This window comes from Pipistrellus hanaki, assembly GCF_964339955.1.
Source record: "Pipistrellus hanaki genome assembly, chromosome: 9".
Classification (NCBI taxonomy): domain Eukaryota; kingdom Metazoa; phylum Chordata; class Mammalia; order Chiroptera; family Vespertilionidae; genus Pipistrellus; species Pipistrellus hanaki.
This window is the reverse complement of record NC_140511.1, coordinates 21,155,698-21,173,224: the sequence shown is the minus strand read 5'-3', so window position 1 is coordinate 21,173,224 and position 17,527 is coordinate 21,155,698. Positions and strand designations below refer to the sequence as shown.

The window sequence follows — 17,527 nt, the reverse complement described above, 5'->3', positions numbered from 1 at the left end:
TGTAAATTACCTTGTTTACCTCTGACTATAAATAAACCATCAGCTTGCAGACTGGATCTGTTCTGTGGCCTCAGCCAGGCACAGAAGATCCATCTAGACCCAGCTTGTTCTCTTTGCCTTTCCATCCTTCACCAGCCCTCCGAACCCTTGGCTGTGCGGGCGCCGCACACACAGTGCTAGGTTCTTTAAACAATTAAGATGTGTCAGAGGCTGAATTGTGCCCACACAAAATTCCTATGTTGAAACCCTAATTCCTGGTAACTCAGAATGTGTCTATTTTTGGAGATCGTATTTTTAAAGAGATAATTAAGATAAAATAAGATTATATGAGCCCTAATCCAATATAAATTGTCCTTATAAGGAGAAATTAGGACACAGACGCACTCAGAGAGAGGCCCATGTGAAGATACTGGAAGAAGATGGCCATCAACTAGTCAAGGTGAGAAGCTTCAGAAGGACCCAAATCTTCCAACATCTTGATCTTGGACTTCTAGCCACCAGAACTGTGAGAAAATACATTTCTGTTGTTTAAGCCACCGAGCTTGGTACTTTGTTATGGTAGCTTTAGCAAACTAATACAAGGTGCTAGATACTTCAGAGCATATTAATTCTACTCTTTTCAACAATTGCAAAGTAAAATTTGAACAGGGATCTACATGACTCCTTAGCTTATGCTTTTGGAACAATTGTCCTGTGAAGTGGTACTAATATTTGTAAAAATTGCATGGGCTGCTATCCAGCATAAGAACTATAACTTTGTGAGGTCTATGGATTAGAGAGTTTATCTTAGTTTTATTTAGCTACTCAAGTTTTAATAATGTACAAGAACTTACTCATATTATTTCTATATATATATATATGTGTGTGTGTGAAGCATAAAATAGAAGTGAATGGTAATGTCTTATCCACTTGCTGAATTCTGTGTATCTAGATTAGAGTGTAGGACTTGAATTCTTTATCTTTTTGCCCTCATAATAGTGTCATACATGTATTCATTATGTTGAACAAATAGATGAGTGCCAGATGTTTTGTTAGGTTTATTTATTGCCTTATTTAATCCTTAAAGTCCTAGTAAACATGATATCCCTTTTTGGATATGTAGGAATTTAGGATCAATGAAACGATGTAGATTGCTGGAGATAATAGATGGTGGACTGTGAATTGTATGTGGTCTAGGTGGGAATGACTCCAGAACTTTTACCTTTTACAAATTTAGTCTGTTAAACCACACTTCAGTTTTTCACTTTCCTACTTATGTTTGAAAATAATGTGTCTTTATTTTTTTACCTTCTTAACATAAATTGGGGGAATTAAGTAATTTATCATTTGTTAGGATTCTTATTTTCACCTGGATGTTTCCAATGTTCTGTCTGAAGGCAGCAGGGGGACTGGGGCTGAACAGATTTCTCTTCTGTTCCCCACTAACCAAGTAAAAGGTCCATGGATACAGGCAATAGTGGGGTGAAGACCTATGGTGGGTGGGTAGGGGGAAGTAGGTAAAAGGGGGGAAAATAGGAGGTATCTGTAATACTATCAACAATTGAAATATATATTTAAAAAAGAGGTCCTCTACTTGTTGACTGCCATTCATTGAGACAGTGGACAGCCTGCTGTCTGCTTTGCAGACAGACCTAAGTTTTTTTTTTATAGAAGTGTAACATTTCACTCAGTATCTCCTACTATATGTAAAGTAAATCTGTTGTGCATGGTAGCAGTTCTTAAATGTTTTGGTCTTGTCTCGGATCCGATTTTTACAGTCCTAAAAAGTTTTGAAGGACCCCAAAGAGCTTGTGTTTATGTGAGTTGTACATACTGATATTTACCATATTGGAAATTAAACACAATTTTAAAATATTTATGAATTCATTTAAAAATAAATTCATTACATATTTTAAAAAATAAAGCACTACACATTGCATATTAAGGTAGTACTTCTTATGAAAAATATTTAAGATATTTAGTGAGAAGAATGGCCTTATATTACGTTTTGGCAAAGCTCTTTGATGTCTTGCTGAGTAATCTTTTGTAATATGTATTTTATTTTGGTTGAAGTATATGAAGAAAATTTCAGCCTCTCAGTATATTTGGAAAAGAATTTTTCAGATAATTGTGGATATTCTTTTATTCTTCTTCTTTATTGATGCTACCCCAAAACTTGACAAGTGTCAGGCAGTTCCTTAAAGGTAGTTGGAATGTGAAGTCATATTAATAGTCTTAAAAATTTTTTTAATTAAAATTTAAGAACTTTTCATATTTTATAGTTTAGAATAATTTTAAGTTCACGCCAAAATTAAGGAGAAAGTACAGAGTTCCCCCCTACTCTCTGTCCTACATATGTACAACCTCCCCACTGTCAGCATCCTTCACCAGAACAGTACATCTGTTACAGTTGATGAACCTTCATTGACACATCATTATAACCCAAAGTTAACAACGTACATTTGGGTTCACTTTTGGTGTATTGACAGATATATAATAATGACATGTATCCATCATTTTAACATATAAAATAGTTCCATTGCTCTAAAAACTTTCTATGCTCTACCTTTTAATCCCTCCCTCCCAGCTAGGCCCTGGCAACCACTGATCTTTTTACTGTTCAGTGTGATCTCTGTTTTCTGTTATATAAGATCCACTGGTGGATTTTTCCCTTGGAATGGGTCTTACTCATGCATAATCTTATAACATGTGTTGGTCATTTGGAAAATATCTGTTTACTGAATTATGCAAGAGCTCCTACATGTTGACACATTTCATTACTCGGTATCTAAAAATCACATTTGCCGGGACCGGTTTGGCTCAATGGATAGAGCGTTGGCTTGGGGACTGAAGGGTCCCGGGTTCGATTCCGGTCAAGGGCATGTACCTTGGTTGCGGGCATATCCCCAGTAGGGGGTGTGCAAGAGGCAGCTGATCGATGACTCTCTCTCATCGATGTTTCTAACTATCTCTCTCCCTTCCTCTCTGTATAAAATCAATAAAAATATTAAAAAATAAAAAAAATAAAAATCACATTTGTTCTTAACTTCTTATATCATTAGGGCAAGTCCAGGTATTGGGACACTCTCAAGCTGATAGTGGTATATACACGTTTCTAAAATTTTAATTTTTGCTGAAAAGGTTGATTTTTATCATTAGCTACAAACACTGTCAGTTGTTTTCACAGACTCATTTCAACAGAATAACTGCCAAATAGTTAAGTCTGTCAGTATTATTTTATCCGAGTTAAAATAATTTTTTAAAAAATTATAGATGACATTGAATATATTATTTTGAGGTGTACAACATAATGGTTAGACATTTATATAACTTAGAAGGTGGTCCCCCAATAAGATTAGTACCCACCTGGCACCATGCATAGGATCTGTCAGCATTATTTTTTATCAGTTATTCTTTTAAATAAAATTGCTATTTCGTGAACAAAGCAGCTATTTCAGCTTGCAGTTTAATCACACAAGTTGCTTTTGTTTGAAACATGGCACTTTTGTCCATATCTATCAGCTGCCTCCTGCACACCCCCTGCAACGTGCATGCCCTTGACCAGAATCAAACCTGGGACCCTTCAGTCCACAGGCCAATGCTCTCTCCACTGGGCCAAACCGGTCAGGGCAGTTTGCAGTTTTCTTGTGGTGTGTTTGGCTTTGGAATCAGGGCATTGCTAGCCTTAGAGTGAGTTAGGAAGTGTTCCATCTCAGTTGATATATATATATATATTTTATATCCTTTGGGTACAGAGCATATGCAGGTCCCAGAAATTTCTTGCCTGATCCCATAGCTATAGGACAGGATGGCATGTTCTGAGAAGCCTTTTATGTGTCCCTTTCTCAACTTTTTGAAGCAACAGCAGCAACAAACACAAAATAGGAGAGCAAGCTTGGATGCATAGGAAAAATTCTCTATAAGAGATAATTCAGTTGGATTTTAAGTGATAGTTAAAAATGATTATGATGTTTTATTAAAAATAGGCAAGGCCTCTTAGAAATGATAAATCTAGACATTTTGGGACAGAAGCTCACCCATCTCTTCCTCGATGGGAAGGCAGAAAAAAGCCAGAATGCTAGTACTTTCTATTCACAGAAGAAATCATACATGACTTAATCTTAGCTAATTTTTTTACTTAGTTGTTAGCTATTTATATCAAGATGTCTATTATGTTCTTTACTACCAACCTGCCAATGAATTTGTAAGATCACATAACAGCAGAGTAGACATAAAACATTTGTATTTTCTTTTTCTTATGCATAATTGTTTAGTCCTTATTTTGTTGCTTGAGATGTCATATCCAAAAATTCATTGCCAAGGAATTTTTTTCCTGTTTTCCTCTAGTTTTATGGTTTCTGTTCTTAACTTTTAAGTCCTTAGTCCATTTAGAGTTAATTTTTGTGAAAAGTGTAGGATAGGGGCCTTTCATTTTTTACATGTGAATATCCAATTTTCTCAGTACTATTTACTTAAGAGATTGTCCCCCACCCCACCCCCCCATTAAGTATTGACACACTTGTGAAATATTAGTTGATGCTGTATGCATTATTTCTGGGCTCTTGATTCTTTTCCATTGGTCTATCTGTTCTTATGCTAGTACCATACAATTCTGATTACTATAGGGTCTATTTTATTTAAGTTGATCTTTTTCACCACCCCACCACCACCTTTAACAAGCACATATAGCTTCATTAATAGCTTGAAATCAGAAAGTGTGATACCTCCCACCGTTCCTTTCTCAGGATTGCTTTGGCTATTTGGTTTTCAGAGTAGAGGTCATTCACCGCCTATGTTATTCCTATGCATTTTGTTTTTGAAGGTATTATAAATGGAACCATTATCTTTTTTCAGATGATTGTTAGTGCATAGAAATGCTACTGCTTTTTGTACATTAATTTTGCATCCTGTAACGTTAGTGAATTTGATTACACCCAACTGTTTTTTGGTGGAATCTTCAGGATATATGTAAAACCAGGTCATCTACAAATAGAAACAATTTTACTTCTTCCTTCTCAAGTCTAATGACTTTTATTTCTTCTTCTTGCCTGGTTGCTCTAGCTAGGACTTTCAGTCCTGTGTTGAGTAGGAGAGATGAGAGGGGAAGCAAAGTCAAGAACAATCTTTGTTTCTTTCTTGGCCATGTCATTCATTCTGAGCATTTTTTGCATATGTAACACACTTAAATTTTTTTTAAAAGTAAACTGAAGCTTAAAAGATGTTTTTCCCCCCCTGTACAGATGTACTCTTTATTACATCTTCTCCCATACCACTGGGTCAAAAGCAAGACATATTTTATGTCTAAAGTTGGTGGGGGTGTAAACTCTGCCCAGAGTGAACCAAGCAAGGGTAGGGAGGAGGGAGGAATTGTGTACAAATAATATTGTAACAGGGTACCTTTTTTTTTTATTAGCTAAAGGATTTTCTGAGAACTGTAACCTTTCCTCTTGATTACCTTATAACAAACATTTGTTATTCGCAGATAGTTAAATATATCCAGTTTTAAAGGAAAAAATAAAGACTTGAATACTATACATTAATTCATTTGCATCTGATTTATATAGGAAATGGTAGTTTTTTAATTTCTGCTAGGAACATACCTTTTTAAATTTACCCAGCAGAATACAGACGTGGCTTCAAATGGAAGTTCTTTGAGCAGTGCCTCTCAAACTTTGGTGTTCATCAGAATCACCTGGTAGGATTGTTAAACCATTGACTGCTGGGCTCCTCCCGAGGTTCAGTCAAGTTTCAGTGGGGGCTCCAACACTGGCCCTCCGAACAAGTGTTGATGGTCCAGAATCCAAAGGTTTCCTTAAACCAGCAGTCCTCAACCTTTCGGACCCCATGGACAATCGGTGGTCTGAGGACCACTGTTTGGGGACCGCTGCTCCAGATAACTTCACTTATAGTGTCAGGTTAGCCCCAACAACCTGATTTTTTTACTTGGCGCTTTTCTTATTGTTAATTTCTCTTGAGTTTGATAAAGTGAACAAAACCACACATATAAAACTCTTAGTGGACAAAATTTTATTCTAAAAATAGATCTTAGTAACAATGAAATACCCAAAGCTGGTCATCATAATAAAAAGAAAAAAGAGGAATTCAATTTAAATGTTTCTTCTGAAAAATGCAAAATTATCACTGTAATGTACTGCCAACATTTATCTGTATTTGAATTTATTTTAAGGATTATCTAATGAAAATTTAAAATTATTAATTGGATTCTGCCCAATATATACATCTGGATTGCTTTTATTTTCAAATTAAATACACTCTCAAAGAATCCAAACAAAATTGAACATTTGCTTCAAGTAAACATACTTAGGAAAATAATTAGGAAATGTGTTCCAAAGCAAATTATTGGCTTGTATCACCGTTTCTCTCAATTTTTGCACATAACAAAAAAAAAACAAAAAAAAACCCACCTGACTGTATTGAAGTACTGGTCTTTAAAAGTAACAAAACAAGTTATACAACTTATATACAGAGAAAATTCAACTAAATTATTTCAAACCCAAAGCACAGAACTAAAGGCATATACTAGTAACATTTAGTACTTAAAAAGTGGTTTTATATCTTCAAAGTGCTAAAGAAAGAAGTACTCAAGAAAATTCCAGGCCTGTCTACAAAGTTCTGGCTGATTTCAGTACTAAAATATCAAGAACAAAGGGGACAAAACAACTTAAAATTTAAAAGGCCCCTGTTACTATTAAAGATGTTTAGTCACATACAACTTACCTATCAGCCCACATTTTTCAAACTATAAAATATAACCACATGCTTTTCATAATATTTCTTCCATATTGCATGTGTTGCATACATCCAGCCATATACACACTTTGAATATTTATCCAGCCATATACACACTTTGAATATTTATCATCCACATTCATCACATTAACTGGCCGTTCTGCAGTGAGCAGAAATGACCTTTTTATATAAAAATGTGTATATGACATTCCCCATAAAGCAAAAGCTGACCACAAAAGTTGTATTTAATTTCTATTAGAGGCAGGTTCGTGTTTATTAGGACATCTTAGCTCCTTTTTAGGCTGTTAGAAATTGGTATGGTTCACTTTGACTAATCTAATATAGGAATACTATCTTAGTATGTATGACTAAATACCTCTTTTGTCTTGACCCTGAGTTTTGAGTGCTGGAAATATAAACTAGAAAAGTGAAAACACTCAAAAAAATGTTGGCTAATATTAGTGTCCCCACAGTACTCTGCTTTTTCTCTCCAGTAACAATACATCTAAAAGTGCCTCCTCTTTAGCAAAAGAGGAGTGGTGGGAAAAAATACCCCAATAAGGAATTCCTGTTTTAAAATTATTCCAAAATACATTGGTTTTAATATAAAAATGCAGTTTCCCCAAACTTTTTACAGTGCAGAAAAATATAATATTTTCATCTTATAGGTTTAGTAGCTTGAGGGGGGCTCTATAACCCTTGGCTTGAGAAACAGATTAATCTATAGTTCTGACTAGACAGAGTGCTAAATGTTTTTTGGAAACCATGTAAGGGACTTTTAAAGTTACGTGTGTTTATGCTGCATTAAACATTTCTATATATTGAAAGCAACTCTACATAGCTTTAAATATTCACTAAACATATAATTAATAGCTGAATATGAAAAAAGGCAAATTTCCAGTGGTGAGGCTATTCTCACAGTAGCAAATAATCTAACTTATTTAATACTAACAATTAAGTCTTTAAAACACAAAACACTATCATGTTAAACACTGCAGTTTGCTGAAATCACAGAGGGGGGGGAAAAGTAATTATATCAACTGCCATTGAAAGCTCAAAAGGGATTTTTAAAAAATATATAAGCTAACATGGTTAAGCCCCAGTAAGGTTTCTGATTTTATTTGAATTTTTTTCCAGGTGTGTGTGTGTGTGCATTTTGTTTCTAAACCAAGTATTGTGCTTTAAAACATAAAATATTGATGCTTTCTAAAGAGACACAAACTAAAATCATGCTTAAGACCCGGTTTACTTATAACATTTCTGCTGTGAAGCATTAGTGAGACAAATATCCAGCTCTGAGTAGCACTAAGTTCTTTGTGTGAGCAATAAAGACAGTCAACATCCTGAGTGTTGTGACAAGCTCCTATTTGGTATGTCTTCCAGGTACTGGCCCTGCGTGACCAATGCCACAGGACAATGCGACAGGACTTGTCTTATATATTTTCTAAAAGTGAATATAACCATTAACTAACTGTACGCTCCCAATGTTCATTAAAAACCCAAAACAAAACTTTTTTAGCTTCAGTAATCATGAGGAATTTTCACGTTTATGTGATACATTGTACATTATGTGCATGACCTGTTTATACTACTTAAAAAAAAAGAGAATATTGGCTTAAACTGATCGATAGGGTTGCATCAATCTTCCTTCCGTTGGTCCTTAGATTTCCTTAAATGATGGCATCATGTTCATCACTGCAATATATCAAAAGTTAAAATTACTTTGTTTTGTATCAAATCTATTTATATATTCATATTTTTATAAAGTAGCAATGTCAAGTTTCAGAATCAAAGTGAATTGTGATTCCTTTAAGTAAGAGTACCTGGTATACTGTAGTGGTTACGGATTCAAGCAGGGGTTCAGGTTGTCAAACAAGCCTAAACTTAAATCTCTGCGCGGCCTCTTAGGGCTGTGTGCCTTTCCACCAGTTAGCTAGTATAATATTTCCTTCTTTAAAAAAAGAAACCACCATATTTCTTGAGCATTTACTCTGTTCCACATGTTATACTGCAGACATTACATCCATAATTCAGTTCATCCTCATAGTAACTCTGCAGAGAATACTTTTATTTACTTTATTCACTACCCGGTTCTGCAGGGGATCAGAAGCTAAGCAGGCACGTGAACTCTGGTCTTGACCACTGTGCACTGGGCTACCTCATTTATACAAGCATGGGAAAGCACCCTGCCAGTCCGCAGTCAACCAGACTCGAACTAAGGCTGTCTGCCCCAAACCCATGTCTCCCCATTTCACTCCACGGTCTCTCCACCAAACTCTCAGAAACATAGGAGCTAACATTTTAATCTGTGTCTTAATCAATCATTACCCAATAAATGAGAACTAGAAATGCTCATTAGTACTGGACATAGAAGGTCTCAATTTCTTTAGTGGGACAAACATGAAGTCCTTACTTATGAAATGCCTTTTTTTTTTTTTAATAACTTCAAAGGAATTACTGGCTTTAAAATTATTTATTTTTTTTACATAGCACTAAGAAAAATATAGCCAATTAAACTGTAACACAAGGCTTTCTCATCCCATAGACTGTAAGATATAGCCTAATTTCAGAGGTATTAAAATGTGTGTGTGTTTGTGTGTAGGGAAACCACAAGAAATATGTACTTGAACTCAAATAAATATGGCATTTTCATCATCTACTGGTTCCCACACAAAGATAAGACCCTTTTAGAGTCCCAGCTCTGCTTCTGCCAGCATAGTGCCCTTTGTGGAATGGAGATTCTGGACTCTGACTTTCTCCACAGGGCACGCAGCATCATGTGGTCATGTATGTGTGAGGAAAATTTAGCCCATAAAGCTAAAATTGTGTACTTGTAGTTAAATCAACTTATATTTTAATTATTTACTATTTTACTAACATCAATTGTATGAATATTGATACTATAAAAATAAGTGGTTTTTGACTTGCTATCAAATATGCTTTTTCTTTAACTGCTTAAATTTATCAAGAAAATAGATGATAAATATTTCTAGAAACACTTAGTGCTTTTAAAAATTATTGCAAATTTCAAGGTTCAATCCCTATTTCCCAACTGTCTCTTAAGTGGAAAGTCTGTGTGGGATGCATATGCTTACAATTTAAGATGAACAAATTTTGGGAAATGATCATTTATTCGATGGTTTTTATATACATTAACTTCAAAAGAATGAATTGGTACTTTACATATAACACTCAAAAGAAAAACCCAGAAGGCCTTTGTTGGCAAAATGAAAGCTGGGAGATAATACCTCAAAAATCCTAAGGCCCGTACAATCATACAAAGGTTAAACATGGTTTCGTGATCAGGACTTGATAAAACTCACTTGAAAAATAGTTTTACTACCAATAAAATACATTATGTTAGCAACTCATTTGGTATCGTAATTTAGCAGGGGAGATGTGACTGGCAGGAGAATTTATTCAGTTGCTTTGCCTTTGTCATCAAAAGCAAAAACCATGTTTTTTTCAAGTATGCTATTTCAGTGCTATTGACAAACACAGACATGCTAGGTCAATAGCCGTATGAAATCTGACGTATAGTACTTCTTACAATTAGAGATATAAGGAAGTAGAAAGAGTTGGCTTAACTTGGGCCTCTGATAACAAATGTATGAATATAATAATTAGAAGCTATACACATAATTTATTTTGGGCATAGAGGATTAATGGGAATATAATTCATACATCTATGAATTTATAATATCCGAGATGAACATTCCCCTATTCCTGACATTTTGTCATGATATTTAAATAAAGAAACACAGAAATAATCATTTAAAAAGTCGTGTGTAACCAAAACTCACATGGTTCTGTACTGAATGCCTCTTCTTGAATAATACATTCTGCATCCAACGTAAAGAATAGATATAATTCCCAGTGTCAATGCAATACCACCAACAAAGCTGCCAATATCAAATTTTGATCCTTTATTTTCTTTGGAATTGATAGTTGCTGTGACTAGAAGAAAACACAAACAAAATAGGCTTTAACACTTTTAAAAAACATAATAAACTAAAACTTTCTGAATTTCTATATAACTGAACACTAAATTGGGGACAAGGGCAATCTAAGCATAGAATGTTGCTTTCCAGTGTATCTAGCGAGTTGCCTGGCTTTAGCTTTCTTCATTTTATCTAACATATCTATACTATTAAAAGCCTAGGAGGCGTCTCACCCTCACAGCATCACAAGATAGCCACCCCCATGTTGTCATAAGATCAGGGGAGGGCAGTTGGGGGCCATCAGGCCAGCAGGGGAAGGCAGTTGGGGGCAAGATCAGTCCAGCAGGGAAGGGCAGTTGGGGATGATCAGGCTGGCAGGCAGAAGTGATTAGGGGCAATCAGGCAGGCAGGTGAGTGGTTAGGAGCCAGCAGTCCCCAATTGTGAGAGGGATGTCCGACTGACCGTTTAGGCCCGATCCCAAAGGGGTCCCAGATTGGAGAGGGCACAGGCTGGGCTGAGCAACCCCCCTCCCCAACCAGTGCACAAATTTTGTGCACCGAACCTCTAGTCTCTTAATGAAAAAGCCTAGGTGCCTGCAGCCCCAGGATCTTAAGGTCTTCAATACTACTGGACTTGGATGGTCTACTAAAACCTCAGAGGCATCAAGACTCGGAAAGATTTTATTTTATGAATCTTCTAAAGTAGCGATTGCCAACCTTTTAGACCTCACGTGGTCCACGGACCACCAGTTGGCAACCGCTGCTTTAAAGAGTTCATGCCTTAAAAAAATATGTCCATGGAACACAGCTATAATCTGAAACTGGATCCAATCTGAATAAAAGTTTCTAAGTGAAATTTCTCCTTTTAAATAAATTGAGAATCTAAACCAGGGGTCTTCAAACTACGGCCCGCGGGCCACATGCGGCCCGCAGAGGAGTCTGATCCGGCCCGCCAGGTTTTTTGGGCAGTGAGCGCAGCCGGGGTGTTACAGTAGGAATTAGTAGTTCATATAGTCCGGCCCTCCAGCTCTCTGAGGGACCGTGATCTGGCCCCCACTTTAAAAAGTTTGAGGACCCCTGATCTAAACTATTTTGTTTTAATCATGTTATTAAAGTTGATTTCAATACATAAATTGTAGTAATAAAGAAAACATATAAAAATACATAAAAGAAACTAGAAAGCCTGCTATTTGTTCCAATAAGTGTAATCACTAGCTTTTAAATAGAACTTCAATGTTGGATAACTTAAAAAGACGACCTTCTTAAGGTTTTTGAATTCACAGTTTCATAAGCATTATATTTTTAAAAATTAAAGTGTGCTGAGACTCTGATAATACATACATGATTATATCTAATACCATATTAAATATCTTTTTGGCACAAATTAATTAAAAACAAAGTTCACCATGATTTTAAAATCATGTAGATTGAGCCTGCCTAATTCCTTCCTACAATGAGGCAGAGAGTTAAAGGTATGATAAGTTTTCACATCATAAAATAAAATCAGTATAAATTACTTATTCACAGATAGGTCTTATTTGGTATGATTATGTCAGAAACCCATTTTTTTTTTTTACGAGACAAGAGCACTAGGTCAACTCTATTCCTGATCTCTACAACTAATTTATTTAATAGGAAGTCAAATTTCTGCATTTATTTTTTGCAGGAGAAATAGATCATTTTTAATACATACTTGTTACCGATGAAGAAACAGATGTCGCTGAACTATTGTGGGTTGTGGCCATCGTGGATGTCGACATGTGGGATGTGTGTTGTGAAACAGTTGTTATTTTGGGGGTAGGCTTTAAGGTGGTGGAAGTCATATTTGCTGAGACCCCTTGTGTTGTCATCCGAGAAGTTGCTATGGGTTTCATGGTGACGGCTGTCACATTTTTTGAAGAAACTGGAGTTGTTGATGGCTTTGCTGAGGATTTCGAGGTGGTGTTTGTCACTGGGGAAACTGGATTAGTAGATGGTTTCACAGTGCTGCTGGAAGATTCACTTCTATTGATGGCAGACACAAGTGCAGTATTCCCTGGAAGGATATAAAAACAACTTTAAAAGAGCAGAAGGGAGGGGCAGAAAGGCAGAGCAAAGAAGGAAGCGTATGGTGTCAACTTTCCCCCTGCAGGCTTCCAATCCTGAAGTAGGTCGGGCTGGCAAAAAGAAGAAATTCCAACTTTGAATCAGTGTAGAGTTTTATTAGTTTGGTATTATACTGGAAATGAGAGACATGCTACTAAATACAACTCATTCAGTAAAGTGGACACAGTATGGATAATACCTTAGCTAGTGTAGGTAGAGGTGGAGCTGCCAGGAAAGGGGCATAAGCAACACATAGTTGTTGATGCTTAGTGTTATGAGTTGAACTGTGTCCCCCTCAGATTCATATGCTGAAGTCCTAACCTTAGGTCTTTACCAGGCAACCAAGTTAAAAAGATGTCATTAGGATGATCCTTATAAATGGGTTAAGTGGGGGTTAAGCAACTGGTGCCTATAAAATGGGGAAATCTGAAAGTGACACACACAAGAAGAACATCATGTGATGATGAAGGCAGAGATCAGGGGATGCTTCCATAAGCCAAGGACGCCCAGCAAACCACCAGAACGAGGCAAAGGGCGTAGAAGAGATTCTCTACAGCCCTTGGGGGAAAGCCACCCTGCTGACAGTCCAGCTCCAGCACTGCAGACAATACATTTGTGGTTTAAGCCAGCTGGCTTGTGGCCCTTTGCCGTGGCAGCCCTAGGAAATCAATACGCTCAGGTTCAGTTTTTCATTTCTTACAAATGTGTCTCTCGGCAGCTGCACTCCCTAGTGGTTGTGCTGAGCTGGCTCCCTTTACATATCTTCCAATACTTCCAAATCATTCCCAAAATGTGTTTAGATAAAACTTGAAGTCACCTATACATTTCTGTTAGACAATTTCTCAATCTTAACCCCTGGCTTCAACTAACAATCAGGAAAACGAAAGGGCTGTAATCAAGTATCTGTGCACCATCCTTCTCATAGTTCAGGAAGAGAAGAGGAACAAGATAAAGAATGTACATCTGGATCTGAGTGCTGTTCTGTCGCTGCTGTGGAAATACTCAAAACGGTCCGATCAGCTCTTCATTTCTGTTTTGTGATAAGAGAACTATTCTCTGTACACAGTTTTTTATGGTAAAATGAGAGCTTCCATTTATTGAGCTCTTCTATTTTTCAAATGCTGTTGATGTTTTCCAGGCATGGTGGGTACAAGCTCAAGCTCTGGATCAGCTCAGCTGGGTTACCACAGACAGGTTACTTAACCTGAGATCCACTTTCCTTCCCCATCTACTTAAGAAAGGGAAGTCACAAATATTTGGAAGAATTAACTCAGATCACTTGTGTTGAGCACTTGAGTACAGTGCCTGCTAAAGGACATTGTTTTATTAAATACTAGAGGCCCAGTGCACGAATTTGTGCATGGATGGGTTTCCTCCGCCTGGTCAGGAATTGGGGCTGATCAGGGTTGGAGGCTGGAGAGGGACCACAGGAGGGCTCCAGGGTGTGTCCGGCCCATCTCGCCCAGTCCTGAACAGCCGGACCCCAGCAGCAAGCTAATCTCCTGGTCCAGAGCATCTGCCCCTGATGGTCAGTGCACATCATAGCGACTGGTCCACCAGTTAACTGTCAGCCCCTGGTGGTCAGTGCATGTCTCAGCAAGTGGTTGAGCGACCTTAGCATATTACGCTTTGATTGGTTGAATGGATGACTGGGTGACTGGACACTTGTCCTATATAATAAAAGCCCAATATGCTATCTCTCTAACAGAGAGATACTGTACAGTTCCCTATAGAAAGCTGAAGAGTAGGCATGGTCAGATCTCCTATTTCTATGGTTGTCATAGCTGGAATAACATCATATCTGAATAACATTACATTGAAGAGGATGCTGTTTGGGATATTTTCAGTTCATCTATGTAAATATCCAAAAAGAAAAAAGCGATGCCCCAGGACTTTTCCTGTTAACACCAGCTGGCACCTTCTTACAGCAAGGCCAGGGCACTCTGTAGCAGCCTGTTGTTTTTTCCTAGTACCAAGTAAAAGTACTCATCCTTTCCAAAGTCTGGATTTTGCCAACTGTCTTTGTATAACTCTGCTGTGTTGAAATAACTTTCCTTATTCCTATAACCTTGTGTCTAAAAATATCTAAGTGTCATTTTCCCTAGAACCTAAATGTGTCAAACTTAGGGATGACAATTTGTTTTCAGCAGGGCATCAAATACACACTTAGTTCAAAGTTGAAAATACATATCCAATTTAAATTTTCCCCCCCAGTTATTTAAAAATGACATAGTAATAAAAAATACTGAGCTATTTAAGGCATGGGCCATAAATTTCTGGTGCCAGAGTTATTTTGAGATCTGTGATTCTAAGCACAGCAATATGCAGCTTGAGGAAATAAAATAAAAAATAAAATAAAATAAAAAACCAGCTCAGTGCAGGGTTCTGGGAATATTTTTAAACACTGAGAACCTTGTTCCTATAGAGAAACTAAATACCAATGCAATCCCCGAAATGTTCATTCTTTAGAAAGCAAAGAGGCCACTGCAGAATGTCAATGGACTCATGCCAAAAATTTTTCTGAATTCAAATTACCCGAGGACCAAAAATCCATAGAATTGAAAAAAATACAGATTAAAAAAAAGAATCGAATAAGGAAACGAGGTTTCTTTTCATAGAGAACTGTCCATTTTCTGATTTACAAGCTCCTAAATTTATTTTATTTTATTTTTTAAATATATATTTTATTGATTTTTTTTTTTTTTTTACAGGGAGGAAGGGTAAGGATAGAGAGCTAAAAACATTGATCAGAGAGAAACATTGATCAGCCTCCTCCTGCACACTCCCTACTGGGTATATGTACGCAAACACTGTACATGCCCTTGACTGGAATTGAACCCGGGACCCTTGAGTCTGCAGGCCAACGCTCTATCCACTAAGCCAAACTGGTTAGGCACAAGCTCCTAAATTTATAAATTAAAAAATTAATATTCCCCATAGGAAAGATACACACACACACATGCGCGCGCGGAAAAATAACTGGGGTGCTTTAAATAAGTTATTGGCAATGCATTTCATTTCCACATTTTAGTTTCACTATTATTTGCTTAACCTAATTAATATAAACAGGATGTTTACTCTGGAAAGAACTGAAAGAGGTATTTTCAAAGTAATTATCTGCCTTAAGGACAGTGAGAATTAAACACTGTGGGACGCAGTGCAGATTTGTCAAAGGAAATTCAGCCTGATATTCCCAGAGCTGTGTGGAATAAAGTGGCTGAGCAGCGAGGGTTGAAAGCAGCAAAGCTTTCCAAGGCAGTCAGAGTGCCACGAGACAAGGCCGAGTTGGCTGGGGCGATGCAGACAATGTCCAGGCTTTGTTATGTGTTTGTCACAGGCTTCATTCATTCTATTCCATACTCACACTTAGTAACCCTGGCAGATTACACAAAGAACATGAATCACAGTCACAAGGGCATCAAGCATGACTATTGTCTCTCCGTTCCTGCTCAAAACTTTCCAAGCCTCTCATCCTGACCATCCTCACGCTCCATGCAACAGAATTCACTATTTGCTATGTTTACGAATACACTCCAGTTAGCCTGGCTTCTCACTACTCAGGAAACAGCCGTGATCACTCCTCCCAACGCCTGTTTAGTACTCACTCCATTGCAAGAATGACACTGGCAGGCTCTGAAGACACAGAAAAGATGCAATCCTTACCTGAAGGAGGCCATGGGCTAGTGAGGAAGACAGGAAGCAATACCATCACAATATGTTGTGTCAGACACCAGTCCCATTTTCAGGAACCTCTGTTTTTACTGAATGCGATGAATTTTTCATTTGTTTTTACTGAATGCGATTAATTTTTCATTTTTCTGTACTCTTAATTGTATCATTATTACCATTAAAATATCTTGCTTGATCTTTTCAATAGCATTAGCTGGTTAACAATTGCAAGAACTGCATCTTGTATTTTCATTTTGCTCTATTAAAGTACCAGGCACTGCTTTAAAAAATTTGGTCATTTTTTGCATTTGTTCCAGACTATGTAAGGGACTACAGTGAAGACCAAAGAGTTGTCTAAACTCTTTGCCAAGGCTCCTTGGCTGCTTAATGTTCTGCCACTTCTGTCTGTCCAAAGAGATCTAACATCTGACCTTCATCCTGGCATGAAGTTCACTTCTATGTTTCTTTATTGCTTTTTCACATTAATTCCTCTGCCTGAAATGTTTTCCATACATTCTCAGTCTGGTGAAACCCAGGGCTGGCTGAGGCTTGTGCTGCCAGCAGCAGCAGCAGAGATGTGATGGGGACATTGCTTTCCCCTAATTGCCGGGTCGCCTCCCACCCCTGATGGCTCCTGGTCTGTGAGAGGGGGCAGGCCGGCCGGAGGGACCCCCCTCCAGTGCATGAATTTTCATGCACCAGGCCTCTAGTCCTATTTTATAAAAGCCTAATATGCAAATCAACTGACCGGCAGAATGACTGGCGGAACAACAGGTTGCTATGATGCACATCGACCACCAGGGGGCAGATGCTCAATGCAGGAGCTACCCCCAGGTCAGCCAAGGTGGGTGTCCATGTGGGGGCCTCCTGATCGCCCTGAAGAGGAAGGTGACAGGTGGAGGTGGGTGGCAGGGCTGGTGAGTGGGTGGCCAAGGCAGGTGCCAGCTGTCTCCTCCCCCTGATCACCTCGCTGGTTGCCTACAGAGGGAGGTGACCAGCAGCGATGGCAGCGGGGGGTGGGCCGGCAAGTGAGCAGTGTCAGGCTGGCCAAGGCAGGTGCCAGTGGGGGCCCCCTGCCTATTGCTCCAGAGATCCTCCCTGAT

The 17,527-nt window shown here is 37.9% G+C and overlaps 1 protein-coding gene across 1 annotated transcript in view; it reads right to left on the bottom strand.

Annotated features, from left to right (window-relative positions):
* Positions 1-5,989: 5,989 nt before the first annotated feature.
* The window catches only part of TMEM123 (transmembrane protein 123), a 39,166-nt gene continuing 27,628 nt past the window's right edge, over positions 5,990-17,527 (bottom strand). The window contains exons 2-4 of the mRNA XM_084893598.1: positions 12,364-12,705; positions 10,533-10,686; positions 5,990-8,424 (exon numbers count right to left, since the gene is read on the bottom strand). Coding sequence (XP_084749724.1) covers positions 8,400-8,424; positions 10,533-10,686; positions 12,364-12,705 — 521 coding nt within the window. The 3' untranslated portion in view covers positions 5,990-8,399. The remainder of the gene's footprint in view (positions 8,425-10,532; positions 10,687-12,363; positions 12,706-17,527) is intronic.